Genomic DNA, 15308 nt, shown 5'->3' with positions numbered 1-15308 from the left:
CAGATCATATTTGTTGCCGGGTTGCTCGCAGAAGTTGTCGATGAAGGCTTGCTTGAGCTCTTGCCAAGAATCAAAGTAGTTCGCCGGCAAGCTAACCAGCCATTGGTGACCTGCGTGGCCAACAGCGACTGGGAAGTAGTTAGACATGATGTGCTCGTCAGCCATGGCTGATTTGCATGCAGTTTCGTAGAGCATTACCCATAATTCGGGGTTCTCCTTACCGTCGTACTTCTGAAGTTTCTCGAACTTGAAGTTCTTGGGCCATATGACTTGGCGAAGGTGTGGAGTAAACTACTTCAAACCCGGTGAGCCGTGGGCAGTGTCATATTCCATACGATGATAGCTTTTGTGGGATGCACGATCGTTGGCTCTCTGGTTGATGCGAGCGCGCAGATCACGTCCTCCGAGGTAATGGCAGAGATCGTTATTGCCATCGTGGCGATCTCAGTTGCCATCTAGATTAGCCCTGCGACCGTGGTTATCGCGGCGATTGTCGCGGTTGTCTCAGCGGTTATCATCCCGGACGTCGCGGTGGTTGTCCTCCCGACGACGGTTGTCATCCCGACCACCATCATGGCCACCGTTTCTGCCTTGACGGTTGTCTAATGGGTCGTTGTTGCGCGAGCCACGTTGGTTGGGTGGCTGTGAGCGACTTGAGTACTGGCGGCTGTGGCTTGACTCGACTGAGACGGATGGAGCCTGGGCTTGATTTACAATCTCTGCGGTCTGGGCCATAGCAGCCGTCAGATAGGCTTGTATTTCATCGCGAACTACTTGGGTTTCCGGGGTATTGGGTAGCCGTTGCATCATCGCCATAGCAACAACTACATTGGCGCTTGGAGTCCTAAAGACCTATTTGTCCCCCACCCTGTCGAAAGCATTGTTGAGGTCGCGTGGCTGGACCCTTATGCGTCGTGCCTCCTCTTCTGCTTCGGCTTTGATTTGTCGACAATTAAACCGGTCAATATTGCGTGCTTCACGTGAAATCCTTTCTTGTTTTGTTTCACCAACTGCTAGTGGTTCGTCGTTGCTGACAACATTGATTAAATCCCCTCGCCTTGGTGGGAAACACGGGAATTGTGGGAACCTCGGGGCGTGGTCTGGTATATCCAAATCGTATTCGACGCCTTCATCGTCGTGATGCTGGAGCTCGGTGTGGACGGAGGCATTAGATGCAATGCCAGACGAGGAGCTAGAGTCACCCTCTTGGACCGTGTGGATGAATCCTTCTTGATAATCCTCAATCCGGATCATGTTGATGAAGTTGCGTGGCCTCGGCCAAGGTCGATGTACAAAACATAGATCCGAGCAGCGTTGTATATTATACGCGTAGTTGGAGGCAGCGTTTCGTAGGCCGTAGGGCTGGGCCTGGTAGTTCTCCATCGAGGCTTCGTACTCAGAGAGCCGGAGGCCCGTCGTGGAGGCTGGCTGGCGACGAGCAGAGCGCCCTTCAGGAGTAGATATGACCATGAGATCTGTACCAAGTCATGCAAGATGACTGGCCCGAGCTGGTCTGGTAGATCTGTTGTGGGGAGTGGTTACCTGTTCATTAGGTTGACTTTGAATTGCACTTACCAGAGCTAGGGTTTCAGCGAGTTTGGTGCCGACCCAATCGATGGAGTCGAGTAGGTCGGTGTTGTCGATCTGCTTTCCTTTGTAGCGGGGAAGCAGACGACAGGTTGTCAGCGTGGCTGAAGATGATGCAGGTGTGGTCGGAGCTAGATGTACCATGGTCGGAGCCAGATCCATTGTGGTCGGAGCTATATCCACTGTGGTCAGAGCCGTATCCAAGCTGGTCAGAGCCATAGCCGATGCGGGTGAAGCAGTGGTCGACATAGATTGAATCTGCGCCTCCTCCATAGTCATGGCGATGAAGTCATCGGAGCCGGTGGTCCAGGTGATCTGGCCAACGGTGAACGTGAGGCCGTTCGGCATAGCCACGGAGCCGGAGATGATGACCATCTTGTTTACTTGGAGAGCAGTATGCATACCCCCTACCTGGCGCGCCACTATCGACGAAACATGGTCGGCAGTCTACCTAGGGGTATGCCCAAGGTAGTAGATTGTCGGCAGATAGATGCGCAAGCCACAAATAAGACGGTGACGCAAGACAGACACGAGGTTTTATCCAGGTTCGGCCGCCAAGAAGGCGTAATACCTACATCCTGCGTCTGATTGTATTGTTGTATGTCAATGAGAGATGTTTTTAGAGGGGTCCGTTGCCCTCCTTATATAGTCCGGGGGGCAGGGTTATAGATCTGGAAACTAATTCTAGCCAGTTACAATTGCCATAGGTGGCCGGATAAGGATTCCTATTCTAACCGATCAGGATCTCGCTTGATCACCAAATCAGTCTTGACTCCTTGCGTGGGACTCCGAATAGGTTAGCCGGGCCATGCATCGTCTTTTGGTGGATCGGACCCTCTGAGCTGGGCCGGCCCAAGCCTAGCCATAAGGGTATAGGGGTTAATACCCCCACAGGACCCATTGAGGCATGTCCTCTATCATGTGTTCTGGTCGTTCGCGTAAACAGAACATGCATTCTAGTTTTATCGGCCAGTCGTACTTGTTGATGGCACTTTCCTAACAGGAAAGTACAGGGGCACCTTGATGATGGTTGCTGCTATTGATCCTGAGGACCAGATAGTACCCATGGCTTTTGCTTTGGTAGAGGGAGAGAACAATGAATCGTGGTCATGGTTCATGCGGCTTCTACGTGTGCAAGTGCTTGGCTCAACTCGCACTATATGTTTGATCTCGAACCGTCACATAGGGCTTCTTAATGCTGCAACTGAGCATATAGATGGGTTCCCGCCTCTAGTACATAGATGGTGCATGAGACACTTTACCGCTAATTTCTGGCGGCGTCAGCGGAAGCAGGAGGTATGTGACAAGGTAAAGGCTCTATGTTGTGTACGTACAGAGCACCAGTTCAAGGAGATAAAGAGAAAACTAGACAAGATGGTAAATGCAGCGGGAAAGGCCTGGTTAGAGGCATAGATGGAACAGAAGGCTCAGTGTGCGTTAGCATATGACGAGGGGGGTTTCAGGTATGACATCATGACCACTAACTCCTCAGAGTCCTTCAACCGTATATTCATTGGAGTTCGATTGTTGCCTTTGTCTGGAATTGTTGAGTTCTTGTTTCATAAGTGCAACGAATATTTTGTGAAGAGGTGGGAACTTGCGCAGAGGAATATAGCTGAGCAGGGGCATTTTGGAAAGGCCAGAGCTAAACATTTGAAGGAGGCCGAGGAATTGGCCAAGCAGCACACCGCCGAGTCGTATGGACCCCGTCGCCATATCTTTAGTGTTCGGGGCAAGGGTGGCACAAGCTTGGGCGGTGAACGTTATGGTGGACGAAACTACCGAGTTGATCTTGAAAAGGTAGAGTGCAGTTGCAACATCCCTCAGATCATGCATGCCCCTTGCTCTCATACGATCATGACCTACAGGGTTCGCGGGTACAACTATGAGGATATGCCATATATGTCACCCTTGTATCTCCGTTCGAACACCGTTAGTATTTGGGAGATGAGCTTCGAGCCATATCTTGACCTGACACAGTGGCCACCTTATAATGGTTATGACTACATGTCATATCTGGATCTAATGAAGGTAGGGAAGGATATGAGGAAGAAGAAGCGACTCAAGGGGGACATGGACGCTATGAGAGGGTACGGCAAAGACATGTACGGTGGGGGAGACTTAAATGAGACCCGTGGCAGGAATCTTTGCTCCGTTTGCAAACAATCTAGTCACAAGGCTAGCTGGCATAGAAGATGAGGGCAGCAGGTGATTTCATATTGTGTTCGTACTGCATAACAAGTAGTTTAAATTTTGCAATGCTACATAATGTTAATCTGAATATTGTTAATTTGAATACTCTAACTCTTTTTTATCAATTTGTAATAGGATGGCCCCTCCCACGCCGCACTAGTTGTACCCCCTTCTTGAGGTGGAGTACGACGACCCCCTTTTTCCACCAGACGACGAGGTTTCCAAGAGGCGTTCGAGGGATCCTTATATTCCAAGGACTTAGTTTATTACGTCGAACTTATGTCGAACGAATATTGTCGTCGAAAACTTGTAGACTCATAAACCAATGAAAATGTTATGTGGTAACTTGTCGTCCATTTATTTGCTTCATGTTCGTTTTAACTTGCGCACGATCGCGGCACCACTTGTAGTTTTGTACAGCACCGACAACAACTCAATTGAAGCTGGATGTTGTCTGTCCGCGTCACTGTCGCGCCGTCGTCTATGGCGCGGCACTGACGCGTCGTTTAGTATGGCGCGGCACTGACGCACCGTGGACTCTGGCGCGGCAAAACCTGGGCTATGGTGTGGCCGAACCAGTGGGCTACGATGTTGTATTCGAGATAATTTCACACGATTACGTTCATTTTAGAAATTTTGAACGCATGATACAAACAGATGTGATCACTTAAGATCAATCATGGGTAATCTGAGTACATGACACATGGGTATAATAACATCAGTAGTTTAAATAGAATATAAGACAACACAATGGAATTTCTACTACATAGCTACATTGATCATTAATAAAGCATGGAACTAACAGTCGGCGCAATTAAAAACCCTCAGTCAGAAACATACTGAGTAAGCAACTCGTCGTCCGAGTACCAATCCTCAACCATAACCCTGTTGTTGTGGCTAGGCTCACCTGCATTGCCCTGATCTGCCTTTCGCCTATAGTAAGCGGCCTCCGCTTCATCTACGGCCTCTGCGGCCTAAGTGAAGAACACGTCGTCATCCTCCTCCGCCTGCAAGCCCGCCTCTGCTATAGCGATGAGCTCGCTCAGTCTATCAGTGTCGTCCTTGGCCTCCTCCGCCTGCAAGCCCGCCTCTGCTAGAGCGATGAGCTCGCTCAGTCAGTCAGTGTCGTCCTCAGCCTCCTCCACCTGCAAGCCCGCCTCTGCTAGAGCGATAAGCTCGTTGAGTCTGGCAGTGTCGTCCTCATGCTCGTCCCCCTCATCAGACAACATAATCGGTGATTCAACGGTGCGACCAGCTCGCTTTCTGTGCTCATCTAACTTTTTTCCTCGTACCTTGCACGAGCCACCTCTGCAACATGGTCCTCGCTGCATCCAATCCCTTCATGTATAAAATGCAATCAGTTAGCAACGCGACTATATTACATTTAAAATCAGGCAACGAAAAAAAAGGCTTTGAAGTACTCACTAGCACATAATGAAACAACATGCTCGTTCAAGACCTGCATCTATACTCTTGTCTCCTCCCTTGCCTCCTTCCTTGCTCTCTCCTCCTCTAATGTCATCCGTCTCTCCAATCCCCATTTGACAAGCCCAACGTCGATTGGGTTACAAATACCGCGTTGTCTAGCAAACTCACGCATCTTATCTTTGTGATGTTTAACGAAAAGGTTGACGTAGTCAGGTCCATATCCCCTCTTTTGTGCAATTACTTGCCTCCCCTTTAGTTCATCTAAGAACTTAGCTTGACCATCATAACATTCCCACCAGCATTTCTAGTGCTCTGTTCAAACGATAAATTATATCATATATGTCTTAGCAAAAGAAACAAAATACGATTCCATGGTTACCACAAAAATAACCAACCTCATCATAGTTAATCATATGGCCGCAATAATGGCCTATTCTAAGCTCCGAAGGGACTAGACCGTAGTTGGATTTAACACCACATTCGCACTTGACTGGCAGTGCTTTGTAAATTAACCTTTCTTTCTTCTTTTGCTTTGCTTTTGGAGGTTCTTCGGTCTATTTATTCTTAGGACCATACAACCACTCCTTGAAACGACACTTCGTCATTGAATACACCTAAATAACGTGACATTAGTACATGACACATATAGCTCAATATTTCAACACATACACTTTGCACTTACTTTATGCTTGTTTAGACACACAAACTCCAATGTATTGTCAGGGTTTATCACGGCTCGGTCTCCGCAATGGCACAGAGGAGCTTTCTCGAGTCGTCTAACTACGGCTAAGTGCTTCTCCTTAGCCGTCATTGGAGGGAGGTTAGGGTGAGATGGAACCCACCGCTCGAAGTGCTCTCGTGGATGTCGCCCTCTCCATTAATCGTCGAAAAGGAGGTACCTGGGATCAAACTTGTCTGCACCGTCGATCCACTGAAAGAAAAAGCACCTCTCATGGGCCTACACAATAAAATTCCAACAAAATATTAGTAACCTAGTAATACAAATGAAGAAGAAAAAATATACGGAAACAATTACTTACATTAAAACGACTGCACGTGTAGAAGCAACGAGCCGCTGTGTCTGGATGTCTCGATTGAAACACGTCGGCCGGACGACCACAGTCACACTTAGGGACAGGGAGTTCAGGAGGGATGGGGGCATCTTTGCTAGACTCGTTGGGGTATAATTCTCTAAGACGACCCCGTTTTCGCCATAACTGCTCCCGAAACATGTCTTCCATCTAATAAAACGGTTCAAATTAAACATCAATCAAAACAACGCAAATTAATATAAAATATAATCATTTGCAATGCAACAAAAATAATATAACCAACAATTATAGCAACAAAAATATACATGGTAAACATACTTCTAACTAAATAATTAACCTTAACATTGACAAAATCAAACTAATATCTTCCTTCAAACCGTAGACCATAGTTCCCAAACATAATTTTTTTTCTCCTAAACTTAGCTCCCATTCATAATATACTATCCATCATTCAAACGAAAATAAAATATGCGTCATTACCTTGCACGAGGACGAAGAAGGAGGGAGGCGGCCAAGGAATGGAATGGAAGGGAGGCGGCAATGGAGGGCCGGGCGGGGGACGGGACTGGCCGCGACGGTTTTTTCGGCTCTGCCGCGCCACGGATCAGGGTGGTGGCGCGGCAGGCCCTGCCCCGTCAGCGGTCAGCGATTCTGGTTGCCGCCACGTCAGCCCTCTACAGCGCCATCATGCATGGCGCGGCACAGGCATTTGGCCACGCGCAGGACAATAGACGCGGCCAAAAGTGTTAGTTTAAAAAAACCGACCATGTTAAATTTAAAATTAGTTTACAAAAAAATGCTAAAATTAAAAAAAAAGTCCTGCTCGAGGCCTTCTCAATGGGGGGAAACCGTGAAAGCTTGGGTCAAAAAGCTCTGATACAGGGTGATGCAGGGAAAATCAAACGGAATCAACACGGTCAGTCAAACTGCGGCACTATGACTAGCGGAGCTGAATTTGGCATGCGAATCAAAGGCTCAGATAATCCGTTATCGATATACCTAAGATGGTTATAAAGGACATTTTTTGTTTGCTTAGACTTGGACACAAGTTGCGTACTCTTCTTACTAAAAAATGTCATTTTGGAGTTCTTTTTTAGTATTCCATTCCAGTTGACAAGGAAGCATACTGTATGCAAGTGCTTAGTGGTAACGGACAGAGAGATGCAATGCAATGCAGCGGCTAGCGTTAAGGAAGGACTGTCCGACCTGGTGGAAGCCGGGCTCGCGGGTGAGCGGCACGCCGAGCTCGCTGAGGCAGGCCTTGACGCGCTCATCGCTGCCGAAGAAGAACCTGTACCGGCCGAGGCAGCCGTCGATGGCCTCGGCGAGCGCGGCCGCGGCCGGGTAGCTGACCGCGAACCCGCCGCCTCCGAAGGCCGTGCCGTACGAGTGCATCACGTCCTGCTCCACGCTCTCCGACGGCGCCCCGACATAGTACATCTCCTCGTGGTCGTACTTGCGCAGCACGGCCACCAGGTTGTCCGGGAAGAAGACGGTGTCGTCGTTGCCAGTGGCGGATCCAAAGGGGGGCTGGGGGGCTCCAGCCCCCCCTAATTTTTTGATTTCAATGCTAATTACTGTAGCAAAAACTTGATTTCACCGTTAAATCTTCGTGCAAATCAACATCTCTGTTGTTTTAGCCCCCCCTTATCCCGCATCCCACATCCGCCACTGGTCGTTGCCCATCACGAACCACCGCACCTCCTCCCGGACCCGGGCCGTCGTGTCGTTCCCGAGCTCCGCCGCGACGGCCAGGAACGAGTCCGCCACGATCCGGGTCATCCGCGACGCCTCTGGCATTTGGATTGTAAAAACTGTAAATATATTATGCCGTCGAGGGTACCTGTCGGCCCACCAGTTGCCGATAGGATATTTTGGCGGGACCTATCGTCATTGAGAGCCCGACAGGCTACTAAATCATTAAAAAAATACTATTTTAAAAACCACGCAAGAACCACCGCCTCGCGTCTAGACCTGCCAACAGGCAAGGCAACCAACAACCCACTTGGCTTGGACGGAGCAGATGGTAAATTCCCCCGTGTTCAACAGATATATATATAAGTGGATTTTCTAAATTTAAACAGCCTGTTCGTTTGGTCGTATTTGGCTTATAAACCATGACTTATTAGTCAACGAACAATTTTTTTTTCTCACACTAAATCCGTCAACAGTATTTTCAGCCGTTGCTTATCAGTCAAACAAGCCCAAACGAACATGACGAAAGTCGATTCTAAAGCACGCATAAAAGTGGATTCCTGCGCGCTTCCTTCCCACTTCCCAGTGGACTGGACAGTCTTGCTAGTTTCGTCTATAAACTGCCTACAGTAATTCCCAGATGCATGTCGCGGTTGCTCCTTTTCCGCACCGTACGTTCTTGGGCTCTTGGCTCTAATTAATAGTTCTCCTGATTGCATTGCTGCCTACCGTTGTGCACTAGCGATCTGTGTGAGTATCCCAGGCTCTCTTCGGCTGGCTTAAAAAAACGATCGATGCTGATGCTAATACAAATTTATTGTGAGAGAAAAACACTATTATTTTATTAAAACGGTACGGCTAATAAGTTTTGGTGAACAGGGTTCCAGCCTTTAGGTGGAGGAGGCAACGCAAGCATCGTCATAGTCTCGAGCTGCACCCGGCAATCTTGCGGCCGGCACGCTGATGATTGCCTTGCTCTCCGGTGGAACAACAACCAGACGTCCAGACCCACGCACCGTGCTCGTCATAGTCTCGTGTCGCGTCCGCCGGCGGCAGATGCCAAACTGTATGGGCCAACCTCGGCGACAATGCCAAGCGCCGCCGCTGGCCCGTTGTGGTTAATTGTGGGTGGCCGTGGCCGATGCAATCGATGACAGATGCCTCGCCAAAAACACACCGGAAACCTCAGCCACGAACCTTACCAAAGCTAGAGAACCAGACGCGTCACTGTTGACGTCGACTCTGATTTGCGCGCCAATGTTCGATGAAAGCTACGTACCTCTCCCCAGGGGACGTGGCGACGTGGCGCTGACATGTCATTTCCGGGTGACTGTCGAGACGACCGTCAGGACAACAGCAGCACTGTAGGAGTTTACTGTACTGTATGTGCTGCGATTGCCGATTCCCAGCACCAACAGATGCTGCTGGGTTCTTGGAACGAAAGCAGCGGACGATTAGAAATGGGAAACGCCGAGACGAGGCCAAGGTGCGAAGGCAAAAGGCTGCTGATTCTGTTTCGCTTCTGGCTGTTGGCTTTATTCGCTGTTCGCCGTTCATCGGTCACCATGTCATAGAGACGATTCCGGCTTTGCCTTGTGCTGTACATGTGCTGTGATAAATACAGTGATGTGCTGCTAGATACATGGCGTTGTTTTCTGGCTTGGTCTAATGATCGACCTGCAGAATGTTTGTTTTGCGTTTGCTAACCTCTCTGTGGCACGGTGTTGGAATTTGTCAGCTGCGTGTGGGTTGTCGTCTCACATACAGCTATTGACGTTGGTACAGACGTACAGTACTTTCTTTATATAAGTGGAAGCAAGGCGAACCATGCTTGGCCACGCTTTGAATTAAACATCTGTCGTCAACTTGAAGAGGCCTGGATGCACAACAATATACTACTGGCGTCTAAACAAACAAAGATTGTTGCATATACGTACTGTACCACAATGCTTCGCTAGCAGTCTCTTCACGTCACGTTTATAACGGTGCAAGGATCTTCAAAGCACACACTTCGCATAATAAAAATACAGAAAATGAGCAAAGTGCAGGCGATGGAACAGCAATCGTAAAGGACAGCCTTGCAGATGCAGCACAAATTCCACAGGTCATGCAACAGCGCAGCTACCGTTTAGCACCAACCAGAGAGCTCATGCTTCAAGTTGATCACATGTTGGGATTAATTTCGCTGAACCTCAACCAATACACACAGGCCGTTACAAAACAAACAAAGCTGAACAATGATGCCCCACTGGCCCAGTTACATAACCATTCGGCAGATGCCGCCAGTGTACTCTGTCTGAGCTATCTATAGTAGCAAATTCAAGGCTGTGCATCTCTCTCACCAGGACCAGATATCCCAATTTTAAATGCAACCCCAAATGCAATTCATTCACAAACTGAACAAAAGTTCAGGTGATTTTTTTTAATGCTACAATTATGGATTAACTATTTGATCGTATCAAATGCACTCTGATATAAAAAAATAAATGGCTCTGCTTATTGCAAGTAGAGTTCTAAAACAAAACACCCTTTCAAAAGGGGAACTAGGGCAAACAAAAAGGGCAGGTAAGATGGAGCACCCGCTTCTTCTGAACCAGATCAGCATACAATACAATTTGCAGAAGTCGACGCTAGTGAAAACCATGGCAAACAGGATGATCTATGCCTTCTCTATTAGCTGCAAGACCTCAGCTTCGGTGGGCAGTGACGGGATCGCCCCCTTCTTTGTGGTGGTGATTGCTCCACACGCGTTAGCGAATTTAATAGACTCCACAAGTTTCTTCTCGTCCTGTACAGTCACCAGATACCAAATTTCCATCACATGGTGAAAACTGAAAACTGAAGGGACCAACTTGACATGTAGAACCAACAATTTTTCAGATCAAAGAACAAATTTCAGGCAACATACTTGTAGTGAGGATGGATCTTTAACGATCCTTCGGAGCAGAGCACCAACAAATGCATCACCTGCACCAGTTGTATCAACTTGTTGTACTTTGAAGGAAGGGACAGCTCCATGGAAATCCTGCAATCAAGCAAAGTAAACTTTTGTAAGTCTCAGCTGCAGATGAAGTCTTCCAAGTCACAATGTGCAAATTATATATATGCTAATAGTGTACACTTTGAATTTGGCAAAGACTGGCCCTAGTGAAGTTCAATATAAGCACCCCATGAATATTCAGCATCAACAACACATTTTCATAGGAAAGCAGCAATCACAAAGTTATAAAGCATACCCACCCTGGCATAGTACTTGCATCCTTGATCTCCAAGAGTCACTAGGAGCAGCTTCATGGTAGGTCGCCACAGCTTCATGACAACATCGTCCTCCACTGAGTCGATGCCTGTCAAGAACTCAAGCTCGACTTCGCTGACCTTGACAATGTCTGCCTGGTCCCAGATGCTCAAGATCTGGGTGCGGGCCTCCTCACGGGATGGCCATAGTGCCTCCCTCAGGTTTGGGTCATAAGAGAGCAGTGCACCGGCCTCTTTGGCAATCTCCATGGCACGGAGATGTGCCGTCCGGCAAGGCTCAGCAATCAAGCTTATTGATCCGTAGTGAAAGACCGCAGCCTGTAGAAAATACAACTTATGAAAAACTTACCCAAACATTCCCTCAAAAAAACAAAAAAAAACAACCCAAACAGCGGGGAAAGATGGACAGATGCTGCAAGTTGTTGCAAGTTTTTTTTAAAAAAAAAAAACTGTGTTCCAATCTGAGTCATTGCATTAGTTCACATATTTTCCAGTAAACTCTACAAATGACAGCCTTTTTTTTTAACATGTTTACAGAAAGCATGAAAAAAAATGAACCATCTAGCATCACCTGATAGGTGGTAATTCTAGATTTAATTCAAGTTCTTGGTGTAAAGAAAATGGAATAGTGCTAATCCAAATTCACAGATCCAACAAGGACGTTTGCCATCATATAGTTATGCATTTATATCTTAGTAGGATCACACGGATAAATCAGAGTTTCTCTAAAGCTTCAATGGAACTGAGGAGGAACTGAAGTATGTCACGTCAGTTGCAATTATTGACCCACCACAAAGAAACAAAAATTCCTCCGTGGACTCCATTAATACACGCCATGGCTAACGATTTCTACAAGGCCAGCTCACGCCGATGGATCCAAGAAGCACGGGGTTTGACTAGTTTCATAACGGCTCTCCTTTGGATTGGATTACTACTACTACTTGTTTGTCTCCCCCCAATTTTTAGGATGAATCACAGAAGCCACATGACCAGATCCAGAAAAGAACAAATTCGCCAACTAGAACGCACAACAAGATCCGACCAAAACCAGCAAAGAAAGGCGCCCACTTTGGCCCCGGAATCTTTGGATTCCACGGGAAGATTCAACATCAAAGAGCCGAATTAGACGACGGGAAAAAAAAGGGGTACCTTTATATTTTTGAACGTAATAAACAAGAAGAGGCCCGAGAAAATTGCAGGCGCCGCGACCTAAACCGCACGCGAAATCAGCGCAAGAAACCTAGCGGTCGCATCCAGATCCCACCCGGGATCGAATCAAGAAATGGGCGGAAAGATTGATACTGTACTCGACGGGATCAATCAATTACAACAATAAGTCTGTCCGCAGATCACGGGGTGTGAAGGCACGGGGATCACCAAGGAAGGATATCAGGGTGGCGCTGGGCTTAACTTACCCTCTTGATGAGCTCGACGTTGAGCTCGTCGGCGGTGAGGAGCATGTCGGCGCTGGGGTTGCGGTAGAACATGAACTCGCGCTCGCCGTCGGCGCGCAGGGTGACGAAGGCGAGCGCGGTGCGCGCGCCGGCGTCGAAGACGACGCCGCCGCCGTCAACGCCGTTGTCGCGGAGGATGGCGGTGAGCATGCGGCCGAACTCGTCGTCGCCGAGCTTGCCGACGAAGGCGGCCCCGCCGCCGAGGCGCGAGACGGCGATGGCGACGTTGGCGGGCGCGCCCCCGGGCGCCTTGAGGAAGGCCGGCGCCTCCGCCAGCGAGACCCCCGCCACCGTCGGCACGAAGTCTATCAGCATCTCGCCGAAACTCACCACCAGCTCTCGCCCGGCCGCCATTGCTCCTCGCGGTTGCCGCCCCCCTAACAAACACAGCGCACGGACGCAGAGGTGGGGTGGGGAGAGAGGGGAGGACTAGAGGAGAGGAGAGGAGGTGGGCGCGTGTGCGGAATTTTCTGGTGAGGTGGCGAGGCGGCGTGTTTTATTGAGGACGGGGAGGGGTGCCTTGGGCCTTGGCTTGGGTAGGGGGTGAAGGCGAAGGCGGATGAGAGCCGAGAGGGAGATGGTGGGGTGTGCGGGTGCGGCCGCGGCCGCGGCCGTGCTTGGGTTTCTACGGGGCGTAGCGTCGCAAGGGACGGATGACCACAGCACAGCACAGGTGCGCTGGCTGTTGACGGCTGCCCTGCTTCGATCGGCTAGCTTTTTACTAGGCTTCTTCCTCCCAGCTCGTCCTGTAACGTTTATCTACAACCATGCCTTGCCGTTGGTAGGATGGTGTGTGAATCATATTTTCAGGGCCGTTCGCTTCGCTGAAAAAATAAGTCAAAATAATATTCTAATTAATTTGTTGGAAGATTTAACACTGTTCCGGCTGAAAAAATAAACTGAAAAATACGAATTGCGAACAGGACCATATATGAAATGAAAAAGGACGGAGATCCCCTCCCCATACTGAGGAGCCATCAAGTATGTGAGGGAAGCCTAAGAGGATGATTTTGGATGTTGCAACAAAAATAACATTCGTATTCGTAGTAAACTTGGAAATTATGGACAAAAGACGGCATTGCAACAATTAAGCATATATCTATTAGACTTTCTATTTTACTTAAACTTATTGTTGCCCTTACTATAAAGCCTTATCGTCTTATCAATAGACGTACAACATTTTATTATTTTATATATAAGTGATTTAAATCTATTTTGTCACTAAAAATCGTAATTTAGCCTTCTGATGAACGGTTGCACTACTTTACTGCACTCATTACTATAAGTCTATAATACATGAGCTAGCTGCAGCTGCAAAGCTCAAGTAGTGTAGCCTATTTAGACCTAATAAGTTGATAATAAGGGAACCATAAAGTATGTGGAAAGTTTGTGAGCGTGAAAAATATGGCTACCATAGTCTTGGCTACGTGGTTCCTCGTCCCTTGCTGACTCCACAAAGCATCAATTGCTCCAGCTCACAGTGGTCCGTGGAGTCCAATTCAGCTGAAGCTAACGTGTTGTTGGCAAAGCACTCCATCGCACGTAGGAGGAGAAAATCTGTTGCGGCCATGTCCACCCGGAGCAAAATGTAGGACAAAACAAAGGGTGATGCCACCAAGGCCTCGATGAGTTCCATCGTCCACGTGGATCCCCCTAGCTGTCCCACAATTGGACCCAGATGACAACGAGCTAAAGGGGTCTCAATCAGGTCATGATAATTACGGTAGTAAAGTTTGTCTTCAAGGATACACTTGTTTTTGTCTATTTAGGGCTTGTTTGATATCATTCTCATATATATTGAGATTCTATAGATTAATATTCTCGATTTTCTGAATAAAAAATTAAGGGTTATTTGGGTCTCATTTTTAAAGTGATTGCCTTTGTATAGTGTAAAAATGTCCAAATATTAGGTTTGGATTTCGTTCTAGAATTCTAGTGTTTGGATCTCGTTCTATAATTCTAGAGTTTGGATCTCATTCTTCTTTTTCCACATAATTCTCAATTTTGTTAGGAGATCCAAATAAGCCCTGGTCTTCCCACTATATGGATCGTTGTGTTCCTGGACTCTACAATAAACATGCAAGTGAATTTATAGTTTCCCGGTATGTCTGTTTACTGTGTTGGTTTTCTGTTTTGTAACTTGAACTTACTTATGGTTTAATAGTTTTGTATAACATTTGGTCACACATAGATTGGGTTGATTGTTAGATGCAGTTATATACTCTCTGTCTTGTAATACAGTGTATTTTAAAGATTTTAGGACATGTTTGAGAACACAAAAGATGTGTGTGCCCTTACTTTATTTTCTAATCAGATGCTTATCATCAACACGATTAATGGTGACCGGTTGGTAAATGGCAAGTAGCAATATTGTTGGGACACCAATACACGAGTAGCGGAGGCTAGTACAAATATAAGCTAATGGCATTGGAACACTTGTGCGATGTTGTGCAGGGATGCTGGGCGGAGCCTTCGCGTGGGACCCACGATGGGGTGAAGGCTCATAAGACAGCGGCGGAGACATCCGGGAATAGCTAGAAGCGAAGGCCCCAGCGAATCAGGCGAAGACGGCCGCACACGCTTCAAGAAGAAGCTCAGGACGCCCCCGCGAGCGGCAAGAAGGCTTTCGCCTCTGATTGTCGGT

General features: G+C 47.9%; 2 protein-coding genes across 2 annotated transcripts; both read right to left on the bottom strand.

The window, feature by feature from the left end:
• Nucleotides 1–4579: 4579 nt before the first annotated feature.
• Nucleotides 4580–8030, bottom strand: LOC136453796 (uncharacterized). The gene is made up of 6 exons (XM_066454351.1): nucleotides 7467–8030; nucleotides 6249–6449; nucleotides 5891–6166; nucleotides 5604–5822; nucleotides 5206–5520; nucleotides 4580–5118 (listed from the first exon to the last, which is right to left on the bottom strand). Exons 1-3 carry the CDS (start codon nucleotides 7698–7700, stop codon nucleotides 6086–6088), a joined length of 516 nt encoding a protein of 171 aa, XP_066310448.1. The 5' UTR covers nucleotides 7701–8030; the 3' UTR covers nucleotides 4580–5118; nucleotides 5206–5520; nucleotides 5604–5822; nucleotides 5891–6085.
• Nucleotides 8031–10403: 2373 nt separating this feature from the next.
• Nucleotides 10404–13231, bottom strand: LOC136450926 (fructokinase-1). The gene is made up of 4 exons (XM_066451621.1): nucleotides 12626–13231; nucleotides 11196–11528; nucleotides 10864–10980; nucleotides 10404–10743 (listed from the first exon to the last, which is right to left on the bottom strand). The coding sequence occupies exons 1-4, from the start codon at nucleotides 13016–13018 to the stop codon at nucleotides 10615–10617; spliced, it is 972 nt and encodes a 323-aa protein (XP_066307718.1). The 5' UTR covers nucleotides 13019–13231; the 3' UTR covers nucleotides 10404–10614.
• Nucleotides 13232–15308: the final 2077 nt, after the last annotated feature.

This window comes from Miscanthus floridulus, chromosome 5 (genome assembly GCF_019320115.1).
Source record: "Miscanthus floridulus cultivar M001 chromosome 5, ASM1932011v1, whole genome shotgun sequence".
Classification (NCBI taxonomy): domain Eukaryota; kingdom Viridiplantae; phylum Streptophyta; class Magnoliopsida; order Poales; family Poaceae; genus Miscanthus; species Miscanthus floridulus.
This window is presented reverse-complemented; position numbering and strand designations above follow the sequence as displayed.